The sequence below is a fragment of the Protomyctophum parallelum genome, assembly GCF_964188405.1.
Source record: "Protomyctophum parallelum genome assembly, chromosome: 12".
Classification (NCBI taxonomy): domain Eukaryota; kingdom Metazoa; phylum Chordata; class Actinopteri; order Myctophiformes; family Myctophidae; genus Protomyctophum; species Protomyctophum parallelum.
The window spans coordinates 29,128,356-29,145,476 of NC_139712.1; the positions used below are offsets into that span (position 1 = coordinate 29,128,356).

Below are 17,121 nucleotides of genomic sequence, written 5' to 3' on the forward strand. Positions count from 1 at the left end.
GGAATCCTGTTGCATGCAAAGAGGATGTTTTTGAATGCTGCAATCCCATTAAGTTACCCACCAGACTGTGTGGCCCTGCATGTTGCCTAAAAGATAGATATCAGGTACGGTCACCCCTAAACCATCTCGCCCCTCTATGTTTTTCCGCCGACCTAACGGCGACCGCTCGGTGCCGCGGTTGTGGTATTCTTTATTTTGTTTTATTGAGAATAACGTTATAAATAAGTTTAGGGTTAGGCATACTGGGGTAAAGTTTAGGTATAGGGTCAGGTTTAGGCATAGTTTTAGGCATAATTTACTTAGGTTACTTTAGGAATACTAGACCGCGCAGTTCCGCCGGCTGTACGCCGAGTTTGTAAAGGGGGCGAGTGGCAACGCACGGTGGCAACGGCTGAGATGAGAGCCGAGCTGTCAGTACATCGCTCTTTTATTATGCTTATAGAACAACCACTTAGTCCAATGACGATGAATAATTGAGTGGAACAAGTGTCCCCGCGCTGCACAGCACGAGGCAGGGGAGGGACGGGGGCTACACAAGCGTCAGGCGGTGGCAATAAAATATGCTAAGTGGCAGGAGACTACATTACAGGGGGAATTTGTAGAGGCGACGCGCGCGCGCCCAGAGAGAGAGATAAATTATCTCCCTTCTAATGCGAAGCAACGTAAGCAAATGAGCCGTGGCGGGGATGAATTACAGATCGCCGGCCCACCTTTCTCCGGCTGATCCTTCCCCATTATGTCAAAGAGAGGAGCAGGGGGCTGGAGACATGAGACAGAGGAGGGAGGGGGGGGGTGGCAGGGGGAATCAGATTAGCTATAGCCGTGGCGGTGGAGCAGCTATAAGGCCAGGGGGAGAGATAAAAGACCCAGCTGGTGTATGTGCACGCCTGCACGGTAAAAATATATAGTGTCGCTATCGAGTGGAAACCTCATAATATGAAAAGTAGCCTGAAAAGCCTGAAAAGTAACAGTTTTGGACATATTATGTCCAAAACTGTTACTTTTCAGGCTTCAAATTAAAAGGTATCAAAAAGTTGTAAGTGATACTTTTGTGTGACGCTGTGATCAAGCAGGGCATTCAATTACAAATAAAAAAACAATGTGGATAAGAGGTTTCTGCCCGACAGCAACAATATACTTTGTATGTTTGTTCATAGCTATAATCTTAGTAGTGTAAAACAACAACACAGAAACACAATTGTAAATGAACCCCCTTTTTATCAAAGAGGAGGCATGTTCAAAAGCACAGAGTGACTTGATTTTAGGTCAAGTATAAGGCCCCCCTTTTTAACCAGATGCCTTGACCCAGACCAAATGACACACAGCTTTAGAGAACGTCGATGGGCTTCTCATCCACCCAGCGCCATAATGAGGCTGGGGTGGAGAACAGAGCTGTGTGGTGGTGGTGGTGGTTGGCCTGCCTCTGGGAAGCACCCATGACCCCTACAGATAACATTAACCTTCATCATGATGAAGAGGTGCTAAGAACCCAAAGCAGCAGCACTCTCTCTTGACAGTCACATTCTGTCAGTCGCTGAGCTTAATACACTGCAGTGACACACTCTGCCATTCCCTTTGATCTGGCCCTTCCTGAGTACAGCCACAGAGGAGAGGAGAGCAGAGGAGGAGAGCAGAGGAGACAGGGAGAGAGGAGAGGAGGGAGGATTGAGAAGGAAGGGAGGGGAACGGAGATGAGAGGGGAGATGAGAGGGGAGAGGAGAGGAGAGGAGAGGAGGGGAGGGGAGGGGAGAGGAGAGGAGAGGAGAGGAGAGGAGAGGAGAGGAGAGGAGAGGAGAGGAGAGGAGAGGAGAGGAGAGGAGAGGAGAGGAGAGGAGAGGAGAGGAGAGGAGAGGAGAGGAGAGGAGAGGAGAGGAGAGGAGAGGAGAGGAGAGGAGAGGAGAGGAGAGGAGGTGGGAACACAGGGGTAAGCATGGACCCACTGCTGACTATGTTTCTATATGTTTGTCTCTCTCTCAGACCCTCTATGTATGATCTATATCTGTTGCACGCACGCACACACACACACACACACACACACACACACACACACACACACACACACACACACACACACACACACACACACACACACACACACACACACATATTCAGCGTTAACCTTTGCAGTGTGCTCCCAGCAGGCTGTAAAACCACCCTAGTGACTGATGATCAGTGGACACTGATACGTCTACATACGTCTCTCTCTCTCTCTCTCTCTCTCTCTCTATTCTCGTTGATATACAACCAAGCTCTCAGGAAGCCTGTTGTAACAGCAACCAGATACAGTAACAGGTCATTGTTACAACTGATCTAATAACAATGTAACAATAGTAACACCATTTTACAACCAGATGTAGTAACAATAAGATCATTGTTACAACCAGCTATAACAATAAGGGCATTGTTACAACCAGCTATAACAATAAGGGCATTGTTACAACCAGCTATAACAATAAGGGCATTGTTACAACCAGCTATAACAATAAGGGCATTGTTACAACCAGCTATAACAATAAGGGCATTGTTACAACCAGCTATAACAATAAGGGCATTGTTACAACCAGCTATAACAATAAGGGCATTGTTACAACCAGCTATAAGAATAAGGGCATTGTTACAACCAGCTATAACAATAAGGGCATTGTTACAACCAGCTATAACAATAAGGTATACGCTATAACAATTGTTACAACCTGGAGATACTAACAATAAGCTAATCGTTTGAGCCAGGTGCACTCATGGGATATAAGTGCTGATGACGATCCCCTCGCCTCCTACCTACCGACGAAGCGACACAAACAAACCACCGGCAGGTGGAGTCAGAGGGGGATGTAGTTAGCATCATATAAAACAGTGGTTCTCAACCAGTGGTCCGTGGTCCTTGAGGGGGTCCCAGGTGATCCCCAGCTAAATGATAGAGAGTTGGTAACCAAGTGCAGTTCAAAGTGCTTCACAGAAAGAGCTAAAATATAACAAGAAAGAGTAAAAAAAACATAACAAGAGAGCATCAACTACATAGTAATAACAAAAAGAAAAAGGAGCGACTAAAACAGGAAACGGACATGCAATGATCTAGGTAAAAGCAATGCTAAAAAGGTGTGTCTCAAGATTTCGTTTAAAAATGTCCACAGATTCAGAGAACCGTAGATCCCTTGGCAGGCTGTTCCACAGCACAGGGGCATAGTAGCTATAGGCGGCTTCTCCATATTTGTTTGTGTTTGGGGTCTCTGGAATCTCTAGGAGACCAGCACTAGAGGATCTAAGGGGTCTGCCGGGCACATATTTAGGAAGCATTTCTGAGAAATTTCCATTTCCATTCAATGTTTTAAAAACAAGTAAAATAATTGATTGTGTTACATTATTGTTAAACATCTGCATTACTTAAGTTAATTTACAAGAAGTCTACACAATTTTGAGAATGTAGAAGAATTGTTATCTCTCCCACGGTACCAACATCAATACAGCATGGAGATCTTTAGTTTTGGGTCTGCAAAGGCTAAATGTCAGGTCGTCCGTGGCTCCAATGCAGAATAAATAATTGGCCTTGATATGAATAGGGTTGAAAACCGCTGATATAACAGCAACCCAGCTGATTGTAACTCTTCTCTCTCCCTTTGTAGATAATTGGAACAATCCCACTGATGCCCAACTCTGCAGGGCCCTCCAGCCAATCAGGGGCCGGCTGCAACCCGGCGATGCAGGTGCAGCCAATTACACCACAGCTGCTGACCAATGCTCAAGGCCAGATCATCGCCACGGTGATCGGGAACCAGATCCTGCCTGTCATCAACACCCAGGGGATCACGCTGTCACCAATCAAGCCTGGACAGCAGGTACCGTAACTCATAAACGCACGTACACACTCGCACATACACACGCACCACGCACATACAGAGAGAGAGAGAGAGAGAAAACACAGATCTTATGCACTGTGTTTTATTTAGGGATGCACAAACGTCAGTCTCCCACTTTCCACACTGTATCAGTTATCATTATTATTCTCTGTTAAAACCTATAGTGGTCCTGGACTAGAACACTACTACATATGCATGACCCAATGCAAACAATCAAACACAACTAGCCTGGCTATAGTTTTGTCACTGTGAGTCTTGCGTTGTGGCTTCTTATTTTGACGAAAACTTTAACAGACGCCTTGAGAGTCATGTGACAGCTCTTTCATCAACAGTCATATAACTCTCAGTTGCATCATCTCACTGTTTGGCAACCATTATCTTCAGTGAAAAAAATCGCTCAAATGTAGTGTCTCGGCACAGTTCAGATTACTGATACGGCGGTGACTTCTTCGGTCACACATCAAAGTCTGTCGAACGTTTCATGTTTTCCTTTTGTTTGTTCCTTTCCTCGATGTAACAGATTATTATTATTATTTTCTCTCTTTTCTTTTTTTTTGCACACGTGATTGCACACGTGTCTGTAAGTGTATGCTTCTCTGTTGGCGCACGTAATAATGTGAGCGCTTGTCAGGAAACCTTTCACTCTTGCGGACCCCTGCAGAGCTGAACAAAAAACCCATCACATTTCATCACCCAATTTATAAAACAATCACACACGCATGCGCGCGCACACACGTGCACGCACGCACGCGCACACACACACACAGTCACACGTTTTAACGATTTATTTATGTCCACACAGAGGAAATTGCATACAAGGACATAAATAGTTCAGGTGCAGCAAAGTTACATCAACAAAATCAAGGCATATGTCCTCAGTCACGATACAGCAAGCATGTCATGTCACCCAAGGAGTAGTCAGTAGTGTAACCTGCATCCTAAGTTCGAAACCCCCTCCAACAACCAGCAGCGGGTATGTCCCAGGCTGGACCACCAGAGGAAACAATTTCCCAGTCCACTCCTGCATTACCACCCGGTAACACACACACACACACACACACACACACACACACACACATACACACACACACACACACACACACACGCACACATGCACACACACACACACACACACACACACACACACACACACACACACACACACACACACACACACACACACACACACACACACACACACACACACACACACACACTCCTTCCTCTGGCCCTGCCTCCCCTCCCTCTATCTCTCTCTCCTCTCTCATCCTCAATCTCTCTCAAACCCTCTGATTGGCCGACTCCTCTCTGACTGCATATCATCATTACCACTATGTTTATTAATTGTCTGTTTTGTTTTGTTTCGTGTCGTCTTTCTTTGCACAGAAAGACGACACACCCTTCCTCCTTTTTCTAGTATCTATACTGTGCTACTGTAAGCGTGCAGGAAGGGAGCCACACACACACACACACACACACACACACACACACACACACACACACACACACACACACACACACACACAGGGACACACCCCGTTCAAAATGCTATTCCTTTCATGGTAATGACATCGTCAGTGCTGAATTACAGGGTGTATGGCGGTTTATGGCAAAGGGCCTCCTCGTTCTACAGTTTGCTAGGATGGATGGATGAACCCGCCGCTGCGGACGCCTAATTGTCACCATGGCCACAAGGCACACTCAATCACACTCCTGAATGAATTAATGCATATGTAATAATGTTTATGCTTTTGTCGCCACCTCAAAGCCGTCCTCATGTACACATTGTTCCGACGGGAGGGCATAATTTACGGTTGTCAGAAGGAAGCTCGCAGTCTAGAAATATTCCCAGTGAAGCTAGATAATTCTTACCCGGGCCTGTCAACAGCCACTGACAGTGTGTGCATCGCTGTTGACATCCCCACGCCACCCCCCCACCCCACCCCCAAAACCATCCAAACAAACACATGCCGCCGCGAGAGAAAATAATTAATAGCAAAAGAGGGATAGTGGAAAACGGAGCCAGCCTCTATAGCTTTTAGTGTGGCAGAGACGACGACCTTCACTTTCAGCGGAGCAGAAGAGAGACGCGTGTATGCGGTTACACACACCCCCGTCTTGATGTTGTAAGAGCAATTCCAATGTGCATTAAACATGAAAATACATCGTTTTTTTCCCCGCCGCCGTCTGTAGTCGCATCGCGCGGCAGATCATGAATTATGTTTGATACGGAGGAGGGAGGACCTGCTGTGTCCACAGTCTCCACATGTTTCTGCCAACGGGCTGCTATTAGCTTCCAAACCGCACGTCTGATGACGGGAGGAAACGCACCCTAATTGTCATGAGCCGCTCTCTCACGCTGTGTGTGTGTGTGTGTGTGTGTGTGTGTGTGTGTAGGGGGTGGTGGCAGCCGAATATACAAGCGCTGTGGCTGAGCCAGCACCTATGCCAGCTCCTTCCAGACAGCGTTGCCAGATTCATTCTGCAAGGCAAATAAGCAGCCAGGTCTATGAAAGCGAGCAAAAGAGAAGCGACTATATAATTATAGGCTCACATAAGCACTTTACAAGCTAGTTGCATTGGCTATTTCTCTTTTGATCTTGGAAAAAGTATCTTGAATATTGTTTTGGAACATTTATTAACACAAATCTGGTAGGAGGGTGGGTGGGTCACAACATGGGAGAGGGTGAGACGGGACAAATACATATCATTTGGGGGCACGGTGGAGCAGTCGGTAGCGCTGTCGCCTCACAGCTAGAAGGTCCTGGGTTTGACTCCCGCTGGGGGTGCTCGGGGTGTGCTCTCTCCTCCGCGTCATCAGTGCCCATGTCCTGGCTGGGGTTGGCAAAATAAATGTCCACGACGCACAAATGGGTCGTTTGTGCCCGTTTGTTCCCATCATTTGGGAACCAGTGGGATAGAGGGTCTGGTGGGTCATCTCTTGTAGTATTGACACTGTCCTCCACACACTGTCACTCTAAATAGTGTGGCTGCCATCATTAGTCGTCATCATCATGTCTGGTCATGATGTGTATGTGCAGTTGGAAGTGGCTATAATTCAGTAATTGGCATTATTGACTTATTGCTGCGTCCCCAGCTTGCGATAATGAAATGATTAATGTGTAATTGCACATTTGTTTCCCTTTGCAGGATCAATCAAGGTCTATCTATCTAAGATGGCTGTTGACATGATATTGTGCTGGCGATATAGTGGGCATGCTTTTCGTCTCTGACCCTTCGGTTGTACCGTTTGCAGCAAAAGCTTGTATCTAAGACACACACAGAATAATTAAAACCCTTGTACTTTTTGTGGCAAAAGCGCTCAAACTTTCTTTCTTTTCCTGCCTTGATCTCCCCCCTTTCTTCTTCCCTGTAAAACTGTGATGGGACAATAAAGCAGATTCTGATTCTATCCGTGATCTGTATGCTGAAACATTATTGTTGAGTTTCCCAAGTTTGTGCATCTACCACTGTTTGTGTTCAAGAATGTATTTAAAAAAAATAAGTGAACGGCATATAAAGATAGTGTTCTGTTCAAGAACGTCTTATTAAAAAATATGAATGGCAAATAAAGGTGTGTGTGTGTGTGTGTGTGTGTGTGTGTGTGTGTGTGTGTGTGTGTGTGTGTGTGTGTATGTGCGTGCGTGCGTGCGTGCGTGCGTGCGTACGTGCGTGCGTGCGTGTGTGTGTGTACATGCATGCGTGCGTGTGTCCATCCAGCTGCCCAAGGCTCTGCAGGGTCAGAGCGGTCCGTCTCCGTCGCAGCAGCCCAGCCTCCACATAGCCCACAGACAGAGCCCTCTCCACCAGGCCTCTTCCTCATCGTCCACCTCCTCCTCTTCCTCTGCTCTCAGTGTGGGACAGTTAGTCAGCAGTAAGTAGTGTCCAACGCAACACACACAGCCAGGCACAAACGCACGCACGCACGCACGCACGCACGCACGCACGCACGCACGCACGCACGCACGCACGCACGCACGCACGCACGCACGCACGCACGCACGCACACACACACACACACACACACACACACACACACACACACACACACACGCACATGCACATTGCACAGACACCATAGGCCACTGTTCGTCATAGATTGTTTATTTTGATCCTCATCAACACTATTATAAAACTTTGGTTGATCAAATTTAAGACCATTTAAGACTTTTTAAGGACCTGCGGGAACCCTGTCACTGTCAGGCTGAAGTTCAAAGCTTATCTGTGCCTGTGCTTTATACATGTCATTCTATTCAACAGAGAGCTGCTCTCTGTTCAATAGAATGACATGTACTGCTCTCTGAGTGCAGTTGCAGTAATCGTAATGAACGAATATTCCTCAATTACATCCAACGTAAGTACACATGCACCTACTGTAGATTACAAGTCTGTTACTATGAGTGAAGTACAACTATGCGTTATCCCTGGGAATCTACACAGTATTTAACAGGTCTATTTGGTTCCATGTGTTACAGACCTGTAATTACAGTAAGACGCCCTAAGAGCACATTTTAAACAACAGTGACAACTGCCTCCCCCTGGCCAGCCGGGGCGCCTGATGGAGGGGAAAGGAACTGGTTGGAATAACGTGTTCCTTCCACGCGCTACGTCCAACCAGGGAAACTCCCCCCTGTCAGGTGAAAAGGAGCAACTTGGACACTCAGGCATGAAGGAAGCATGAGTTCAAGTCCGTTGCTCTCCCCTTGTCCCCCATATAATTATGGGGACTAGGTTGTGTAGAGCCCAGGATCACATTAGATGATTGACACAGGGGTGAAAAATGGGTTACAAAATCGTGGGATAAAAAAAATATATATAAAAAAAACAGTGTTGTTACAGTCAGTAAACAAATATAAATATGCTTTAAGGGTCCATTTGGACCGTTGGTGGTCTCCCGGACCTGACGTTGAGAACATATACCACATTGTAAACTGCATGTAATATCGAGTGAAGCTTCCTGAACACGCTCTACTCATATTCTTCTTACCAGCATATTGCTTACTGTAGCATTAGTGTGAGATTTATGGCAAATTTGTTACATTAACATCACCGCTCGAGCACTGAACATGACGGACATGCCGTGCTTACACGGCTATCAGTATAGCTTGATTGATCCAACCCTGTCCTAGTCTACGTGGGTTATTTCTCCCTGGCTATGTCAATTCCGAAGTTGTTTGTGTTTATATAATGAACATAAGCTTCACTCTCTCATTGCCCGGGCACTTGGCAGAGCCTTATAAATCACTAGGCTACAGCCCGTCAGCATGCCCCCTCGTCTTAAAAAACTATTTTATTCAGATAAATTTCATTTGTCAGAGTCGATTATCTTAAGCTCCAGGTAAACTCATTTCAGAGGCAACTACAATGCCGGGCAATGTAATAGAAACGAAGTTGCCATTGATCAACTGTTTGTAGACATTTTAGTTTAGTTTGTTGCTTGCCCCTTCCTTGGCAAATATCCTATAAGCCAATTCAAAGGCTGCACAATCAGCCCGATTGAAGTTAATGTTTTCTCCTGAAAGTAAAAGCCATCTATCCTCAATATGCTTATATAGTGCACAGCGCAAATCCCACGAGGAGAATGTCATCCGTACGTGACAACGTACTGTATGTAGTGCTATTGTGCACCGACAGTCCGATTTATTTCTTGAGATGTACCGATACCATTTGTTACTTCCCAATACCGATTCTGATATGCATAACTTGCGTATTGGTCGATAACAAGTAACGAACCGATACCGAAGATAATCTAGGACAGTGGCTCTCAAAGTGGGGTCCAGGGACTCCTTCCAAATGGACCCTTATAGGTAACGGGTCTATTTGGTTTCATTTGTACACTCAGAGTTATGGGGTTCCTTGAAATTAAAAACGTTTGAGAACCACTGATCTAGGAATAAATAAAAATGTAGTGCAGCTACAAGTCAGGAGCAACTCTTATTTATTTCCCCCGGAATTATCAGCGAAGCAAAAATGCCACATCAAAACAAAACGAAAAATAGAACTCGTGCTATTTAATATGAAGACCGCCTCAGTGGACAGTTTTCAACTATAAGCGCAAAGTAAAGACGACTCCTGCTTGGATCTCCCCTGAGAGACGAAAGATGACGAAGGTGCTAATGCTCATCCCGCCAGCTTCAGTCAACTTAGGAGTCTTCGGTCCCTCGCCGCCTCTACTTAATGTTCACACGTATGAAGGCGCGCGCTGCCATTCCCGAATGCCACGCATCACTTATGAGGCACTAGCGAGATGGCAGCGCCATATAGATTTTTGCTTAAATACGCATGGAGGATTTTCCTTTTAATAATTCATTGATAATGACCAAGATGAATAATTCAGGGGCATAAACTTTGCTTTGGTAAGCAGGATGCCAGGGCACCTGACATTGATGTACAATGTGAGATCGCTTTTTATTAGCCTGGAAATTCTTCAAAAACAAATGCTCCAGGGAAGTTACGTTTTCAAAGAGGTTTTAAATGTGGATGGAAAAAGCGGTGGTTGTACAAACGGCATTTCTCCCGTAGAGAGGAAAAAATGTGTACTTCTTTGAATGAAGATGGATATCATTTTTACCAACAATACGCACCTTTGTGGCGTGGAGGTTGTCAGTTGTCATCCTCTTTGAATGGAAGGAGCCGGAATGATACTTTAATACATTCCGGGATGCTTGCTTTTATTGTAAATGGGAGAATGTCTGTTTTCTTTCAACACAGAAGGTGGAATGAAAAGGAATCCGTAGAATGCTTGCCTGCTGCCCCACATCTACCTTTTCAGTCCATCTGTGTCCATCCATTTGAGTCAATGTGCTTTTATAGTAGATCCAAGACTTGGGCTTTCGATTTTTGTTTACTATGGCACAGACAGTTTTCTGAAAAAGCTATGTTTCTATGTCAGTCGTTCTTCGATTTTTCAAAAATAGCAGACCTACAAGCTCGTAGCTATGAGCTTGTAGATCTGCTATTTTTCAATAGCTAAAGCATAACATGATGCTAACACCAAAAGGGGTTCCCGCCCCAAAATGGGTTAAAATAAATAATTTCTAATTACCTAATAGATTTGAACATTGCTTGTAGAAAAATAATGAACTTAAAGGTGGGATAAGTTATTTTATTTGGTTAAAATTAGTGTTATATAGCTCTATATTCTGATAGTATACTCATTGCTATAGAGTGTTTGTTCAGTAAAAGGAGTCTTCATGTTTCTCCAGCTCTTTATCAAACAGAAAATGCATGTTCAGGTTGGGAATGGGATATCAATTTTATCCAATCGGGATAGAGAACTCAGACACGATACTGATTTAAACTAGTGAAATTGGAAGTGATGAAACAAAGTAATGAGCAGACAAACTCGTAACTGGAACACTGTGAAGCTGATGAATGGGTACTGTCTCCTTTTGTCACCTACTGTACCTGAAATGTATTTTCTGTTCATTCATTCACAGAGCTGGAGAGACAGGGAGAATCCTGTGACTGAACAAACACTCTATATAGCAATGATTACTATCTGAATATAGTGCTTCAACATAAAAACAAATCCAGCATTACTGGATTACTTAATTTACACAATTTACACTTAGTCTACACAATTGGAGAATGTAGAAGAATTGTTATTTTGATCAACTTTTGCCAAAAGCAAGGAATTGTAGACTAAATCTTATCCAACAACAACAAAATATTACTTGACTCAATCTCATCTAAATGAAATGGTGGTCGCGTGGCTCAAAGGCAGAATAAATAATGGGCCTTGAAATGAAAGAGGTGTAAAACATATGTCCGTATATGTGTTGCTTCCCCCGTAGACCCCCAGACTGAAATAATATAATATGTCTGTACGTGTTGCTTCGTAGACCCCCAGACTGCGCCCAGTGAAGTGGACGGGGTCAACCTGGAGGAGATCCGGGAGTTTGCCAAAGCGTTCAAGATCCGCCGGCTGTCCCTGGGCCTCACCCAGACCCAGGTGGGCCAGGCGCTCAGCGCCGCCGAGGGGCCTGCCTACAGCCAGTCTGCCATCTGCAGGTAAGAGGACAGCCACCACCAGTGGTGGAGGAAAAAATAAGTACTCACGTGTTTTTCATCAATACTGGCTAATGTAGAACTTAATTCTCTGTTACAAGTAAAAGTCCGGAATTCAAAATTAGCTTGAGTAAAAGTGCAAAGGTATTTCCGTCATAATGTGCTTAAAAGTAACCAGTAACCAAAGTAGAAAGTACTCATTAGGCATAATGTACCATTTCACAAGTTTTCAAATGTATAAAATGTATAGAAATATTTTCAAAATAGCTGAGCTTTTCGGCTATTTTCAAATTGCAGAAATGTATATGGGCTGTGGTTAGTGTATGTTTTGTAATAATAATCATAATCTACAAAGTAACTACGGTAGTAACTAAAGTTTTCAAATCATTGTAGTGGAGTAAAAGTACAATGTTTGCCTCTGATATTTAGTGGAGTTGGAGTAGAAGTAAAAGTAATGAAAATTGGAAAGTAAAAATTCCTCAATACAGTACTTGAGTAAATGTACTTAGTTACTTTACACCACTGACAACCACTGACGCAGAATTACAAAATTGTAGAATTCTGGTCCAAAATGACTAGAGTTGTTCCGATACTGATACCAGTATTGGAAAAGCTGCCCATAGCCTACTGCCTAAAATGCTGGAATTGGTATCGGCGAGTATGCCAGTCTACCAGCGCCACTCTGTCAATGCTTCTCACTGTTGAAAAAAATTGTGCTGTTCGAGACTTGAGAGTAAAAACCTATGGTAAAAAGTAAACGATTCAGTAGTTCACTGTCAGATTCAGTAGTACAAAAAAAAGACGGCTCTGTGGGGTGAGTTTAGTGAACGATAAGGGGACGTTGCAGGACAACAGCAGTAGCTGTGTGGGGTGAGTTTAGTGAACGATAAGGGGACGTTGCAGGAAAACAGCAGTAGCTGTGTGGGGTGAGTTTAGTGAACGATAAGGGGACGTTGCAGGACAATAGTATAGTAGCTGCGCAGTGGGCATTGATACAACGTCAAACTGGTGTTTTTCCTCAAACCGCACCACAGACCAATCAGAAGCCACGATTCCATTTCAACCTTCATAAGTGGGACATATTATGTCCCACTTATAGGAGACTTTCCAGACTGAGCAGCGCAGTGACATTTGCAGATCCGCGGAACGCAGCAAATCAGGCTGGAACCCAGGCTATAAAGAAACCAGTGTGACCTAGACTTTTTACACACTGGTATCGGATCGGTACTCAGCACTATCGGCCGATATGCAATTATGAAATTATTAAAATTGTGCAATTACAAAATATGTACTTACGATAATAATAATCTATGATTCATAGGTTCATAGATAACTAAAAAAAAGTACTTTGCCTGAAATAATGACATATTTGGAAACTTTCAAGTGAGTATTTCTTCAAAAATGTTTAGTTGGTGTTTTTCTATTTAAAACAAATATTCGGTTAGTCTCGTTTGTCACCAGTCCTGTTTTGATTGTCTTGTTTTTGAATCTGCAGCAATCTGATCCTTTCTGTCAAGTGATAAAGCTCTGTTGACCAGATTTATTGTCACATCAGTTTTACTGGTAAAAAAGTGGGTGAAATTAGTTTTTCTGCGTATAGTTTGTTAGGTATTTTTCTTTTGTTGTTTTGGTGGAGGAGATTGTCATTGGGACCTATGACCCGGTATTCCATAGTTTTGCTGAATTATGGCCTGGTTGTCTATCACCAGCCCCTAACTTGCATTAGGAGAGGGCCTGTTGCCTGCATATGACCTTGCTCTAGTGTCTGGGAATTTTATCAGCTCGTTGCCCTAGCAACCTGCCAGCCGCCTCTTAGCTTTCCCGGCCAGAGACTTGATTTAGGAACTACAGGTCATTCCAAACTACATATCCCATTCCATTGATTAGGATGTTCCTCGATCTTCCACGTCTATTTTATACCCTGTTCTCCATTTTGATTGAAACCGTATAAATACCCCGTGCCATTTTGGAACGGCATGGAGAGACCGCATTAGACATGCCCTGCAGGGCCTGTCGAATCTGATTGTAAATTATTATGCTGAATATGTGGATCCTGTTCTGTCTCTCTGAATCAATATAAAATATGGCTAAAACCTCACTATGAATGGACCTCTCTTCTTGGGTGGACACAGGTAAACATTTTGGTATTTAAAAGGTAATTCTCCTAGAGTAACATTTTTTATATTGGCTATTTACTTAAAGTATCCTGGTTTAAGCTTAGCTAAGTATATATTGTAATTTGATTACTTCTAAAAGTATTTTGGGAGTTCCGGTGTTCCAGGAGCTCTCTCGGCACTCTAGTATCTAGCTCTCGCTGTCGAAGCTAAGTAGAATCTATTTTTATACAGTCCTTAGTCCTAGTAGTAGTATAGCATGATAAAAGTCATTGATAGATAAATTCCTATCAGTTCCCCATTTCTTTCCAAGAAAAACAAAGAAAGTGAAAAAGAGAGGGTGCGGGTAAGGAGATCAAGGCACGAAAAGAAAGGTTTGAGTGCTTTTACCACAAAATATACAGGTAAGGGTTTTCTTCTGTGTGTGTCTTAGACAAGCTATTTTCGGTTATCATTTTAAGTTTAGAGCATTTAAAAGTGGTCAAACTAGCAATATCCAATATCCAACAGTTGCAACATATGCTACAGTCTTGGATTTTCATATAAAAACAAGTAAGCAATAAACAACAATCCTTCAACTGGTTGGCAGTATGCAGAACAGCAGAAACAAAATTACTAAAACATCGATTCATAATACATTTGCATATTGTGTTAATTGTTGGGAAACGGCACTAGTGCACCGGCCTCCTTTCACACTTATTACACGTTTTACATATCGTGACTTGGCAATACAAACTGACGTGAGATTGTATTTTGCTTTAATCCATGTTACCACTTGTACAAACTTCTCTAGTTAAATCAGGACAAATCTGAGATGGATTCATTTGGTCCTGAATTATCTGTTACAGTGACCTGATCTTTGGGGAACAATTTTAGGAATCAGAACTCAAGTCAAATCGCAAATCTCTTTACAGATGATCTTAGTGAAAAATCTCTGTCTTGCCTCCAACTGTTGGAAAATGGCACAACTACTGTAGCATTCTAACGTAGAAGAGACACCATCTTAGCATTCTTACACTGGTTGCCAGCTGAGATTGTGGATCGATAAGATTCTATTGAATTCTATTGAAGTAAAATGTAGCCCATTGTTAGTACATTGCAGTACATTGTTAACCTTTGAACCCCTTGTGAATTAGAGCAACAGTCTTACAGTACAGCTCAGGGCTGCCTGGCTGTCCCACATTCTACATGTTAAATGGGCGGTGAGTAGACTGTTGCTTTGCGTCGTAAGTTGTAGAGAAGCTTTCGATGCTGGATAACAGCTTTGAACATGAGATTTGGTGTTATCAAACTAATGCAAATAAACAAATCAAAGTGATACAAGTGATGAGATGAGATATAAAACAATATTGAAACGATAAATGACAATGAAGATGCAACGAAAATAACAGCTAAACTGCTAAACTGAGACAAAACATAAACATAAATGGTTGCACCTGGTGCAGAGTCAACTGGCAGCAGCCGTCAAGAACATCTTTCATTCTTTCTTTCAAGGCTGAGAAGAGCAGTTCCTATCAATTAGGCAGAGTCACAATGAAGAGACTAGTCTGTTTGGCTCTTTTGGCCTGTTTCGGATCTAGTCCGCCTTCTAAATGCTAACCTAAGTTTTCTTTTTTTGCTATATACAACATCTAAAATGACACAGATGCTTTCCCGGTTTTAATTGTTACACATAGGCTTGCCCGGTCTTAATGGGATAGGTGAAGTACGAGCTTGTTTTTTCAGTAAAGTCGCTTGTAAATTATTGGTCGTTTTTGGGGGCTTGTTTCTAAAACGTAGTTTCTTATTTGGGCTTGCTTCCTAATGCTTCCTAATTGCTTCCCAATGAACCAGGTCCCACAATTAAGGTCCCACAAATGAATATATATGTATTCTCCAGGTAGCTCCCCACCAAACAGACTACTACAGATTACTACAGACTGGCAGTCGAATGAACTCGGAAGATCAGTCGTTTGAAAGGTGTGAAAAAAATGTGCGGAATGCACCTGAGAGTGGACACCGACAGACGGCTACTATGGTGTATACAAATATAGACTATGGCTTGATGTCTTTTTTCAACAACGCGCCCGGTAGTGTTACTTTTCACTAGGGATGCACCAATATGGAAATTGTTGGCCAAGACATAATAAAGATATGTTTCAGTGTCGGGTGAATTAAAGGTAATGTATGTCTGTATGTATACATGTATGTAATCTGAAACCTATCTTTATTATGTCACCATCGAAAGCCAGTTATATCCCGGCATTGATACAAATCTTCATTACGTCACACTCAACATCAGTATATATACCACGGCATACGCATAAAAAAACCCAGCCGACCACATTATAGTACTTTTCAACATACAACTTATACATACGTATACGCTACCTGTTAGCTAACCAATATTGAAACATATCGTAATTACGTCACCATTGACGGCCAGTTATAACCCGACTTTAGTATTTAATTTCAATGTTTTACAGAGAGGCGGAGATCGGTCGACAGTAATTGCGCGGTAATTGCGCAAGTAGGCACCCGACAGAGTGCAGTTCTAGTTTAGTTTGTGGTGTTATTATTTCCCCCTTTTGTGCCAAGGAAGAAAATAAATCTGACCTCATGCTTCCTTCTATGCATGAGGAGTCCAAGCTGCTTCTTTTCCCCCTTACAGGGGAGAGTATCCCCGGCTGGGCGTAGCGCGTGGGAGGAACACGTTGTTCCGACAAGTTCCTTTCCCCTCCATCAGGCGCCCCGGCTGGCCAGGGGGAGGTAGTTTAGAGACCAGGATTACTGCATGTTTTTTTGTGAGGGTACCTACCTTAGGGGACACGGGGAGAACATGCAAACTCCACACAGAAAGGCCCTTTTGCCAACCCTGCCTCGGGTATGGGCACACACCCCCAGTGCCCACAGCGTCCCCAGTGGGAATTGAACCCAGGACCTTCTAGCTGTGAGGCGACAGCACTACCGAGTGTGCCACTGTGTGCAAAACACTACTTTCTGGACTTGACAGCCCAAACATCCAAACAGAAAAGTCCTATTTGGTTGCATTAAATGACCTTAAACAACATTAAATGAACTTTGTCACTCACTTTGCCACTCGATTTGCCACTTGATCTGCCATTCACCTTATGCATGTGCATACCCTCTATTACCACAGGTTA

At 43.5% G+C, this 17,121-nt stretch overlaps 1 protein-coding gene across 1 annotated transcript in view; it reads left to right on the top strand.

Moving 5' to 3' along the window:
- The window catches only part of pou6f2 (POU class 6 homeobox 2), a 111,302-nt gene that overhangs the window by 88,679 nt on the left and 5,502 nt on the right, over positions 1–17,121 (top strand). The window contains exons 7-9 of the mRNA XM_083777986.1: positions 3,621–3,833; positions 7,575–7,728; positions 11,699–11,867. Of these exons, the coding sequence (XP_083634112.1) occupies positions 3,621–3,833; positions 7,575–7,728; positions 11,699–11,867 (536 nt within the window). The remainder of the gene's footprint in view (positions 1–3,620; positions 3,834–7,574; positions 7,729–11,698; positions 11,868–17,121) is intronic.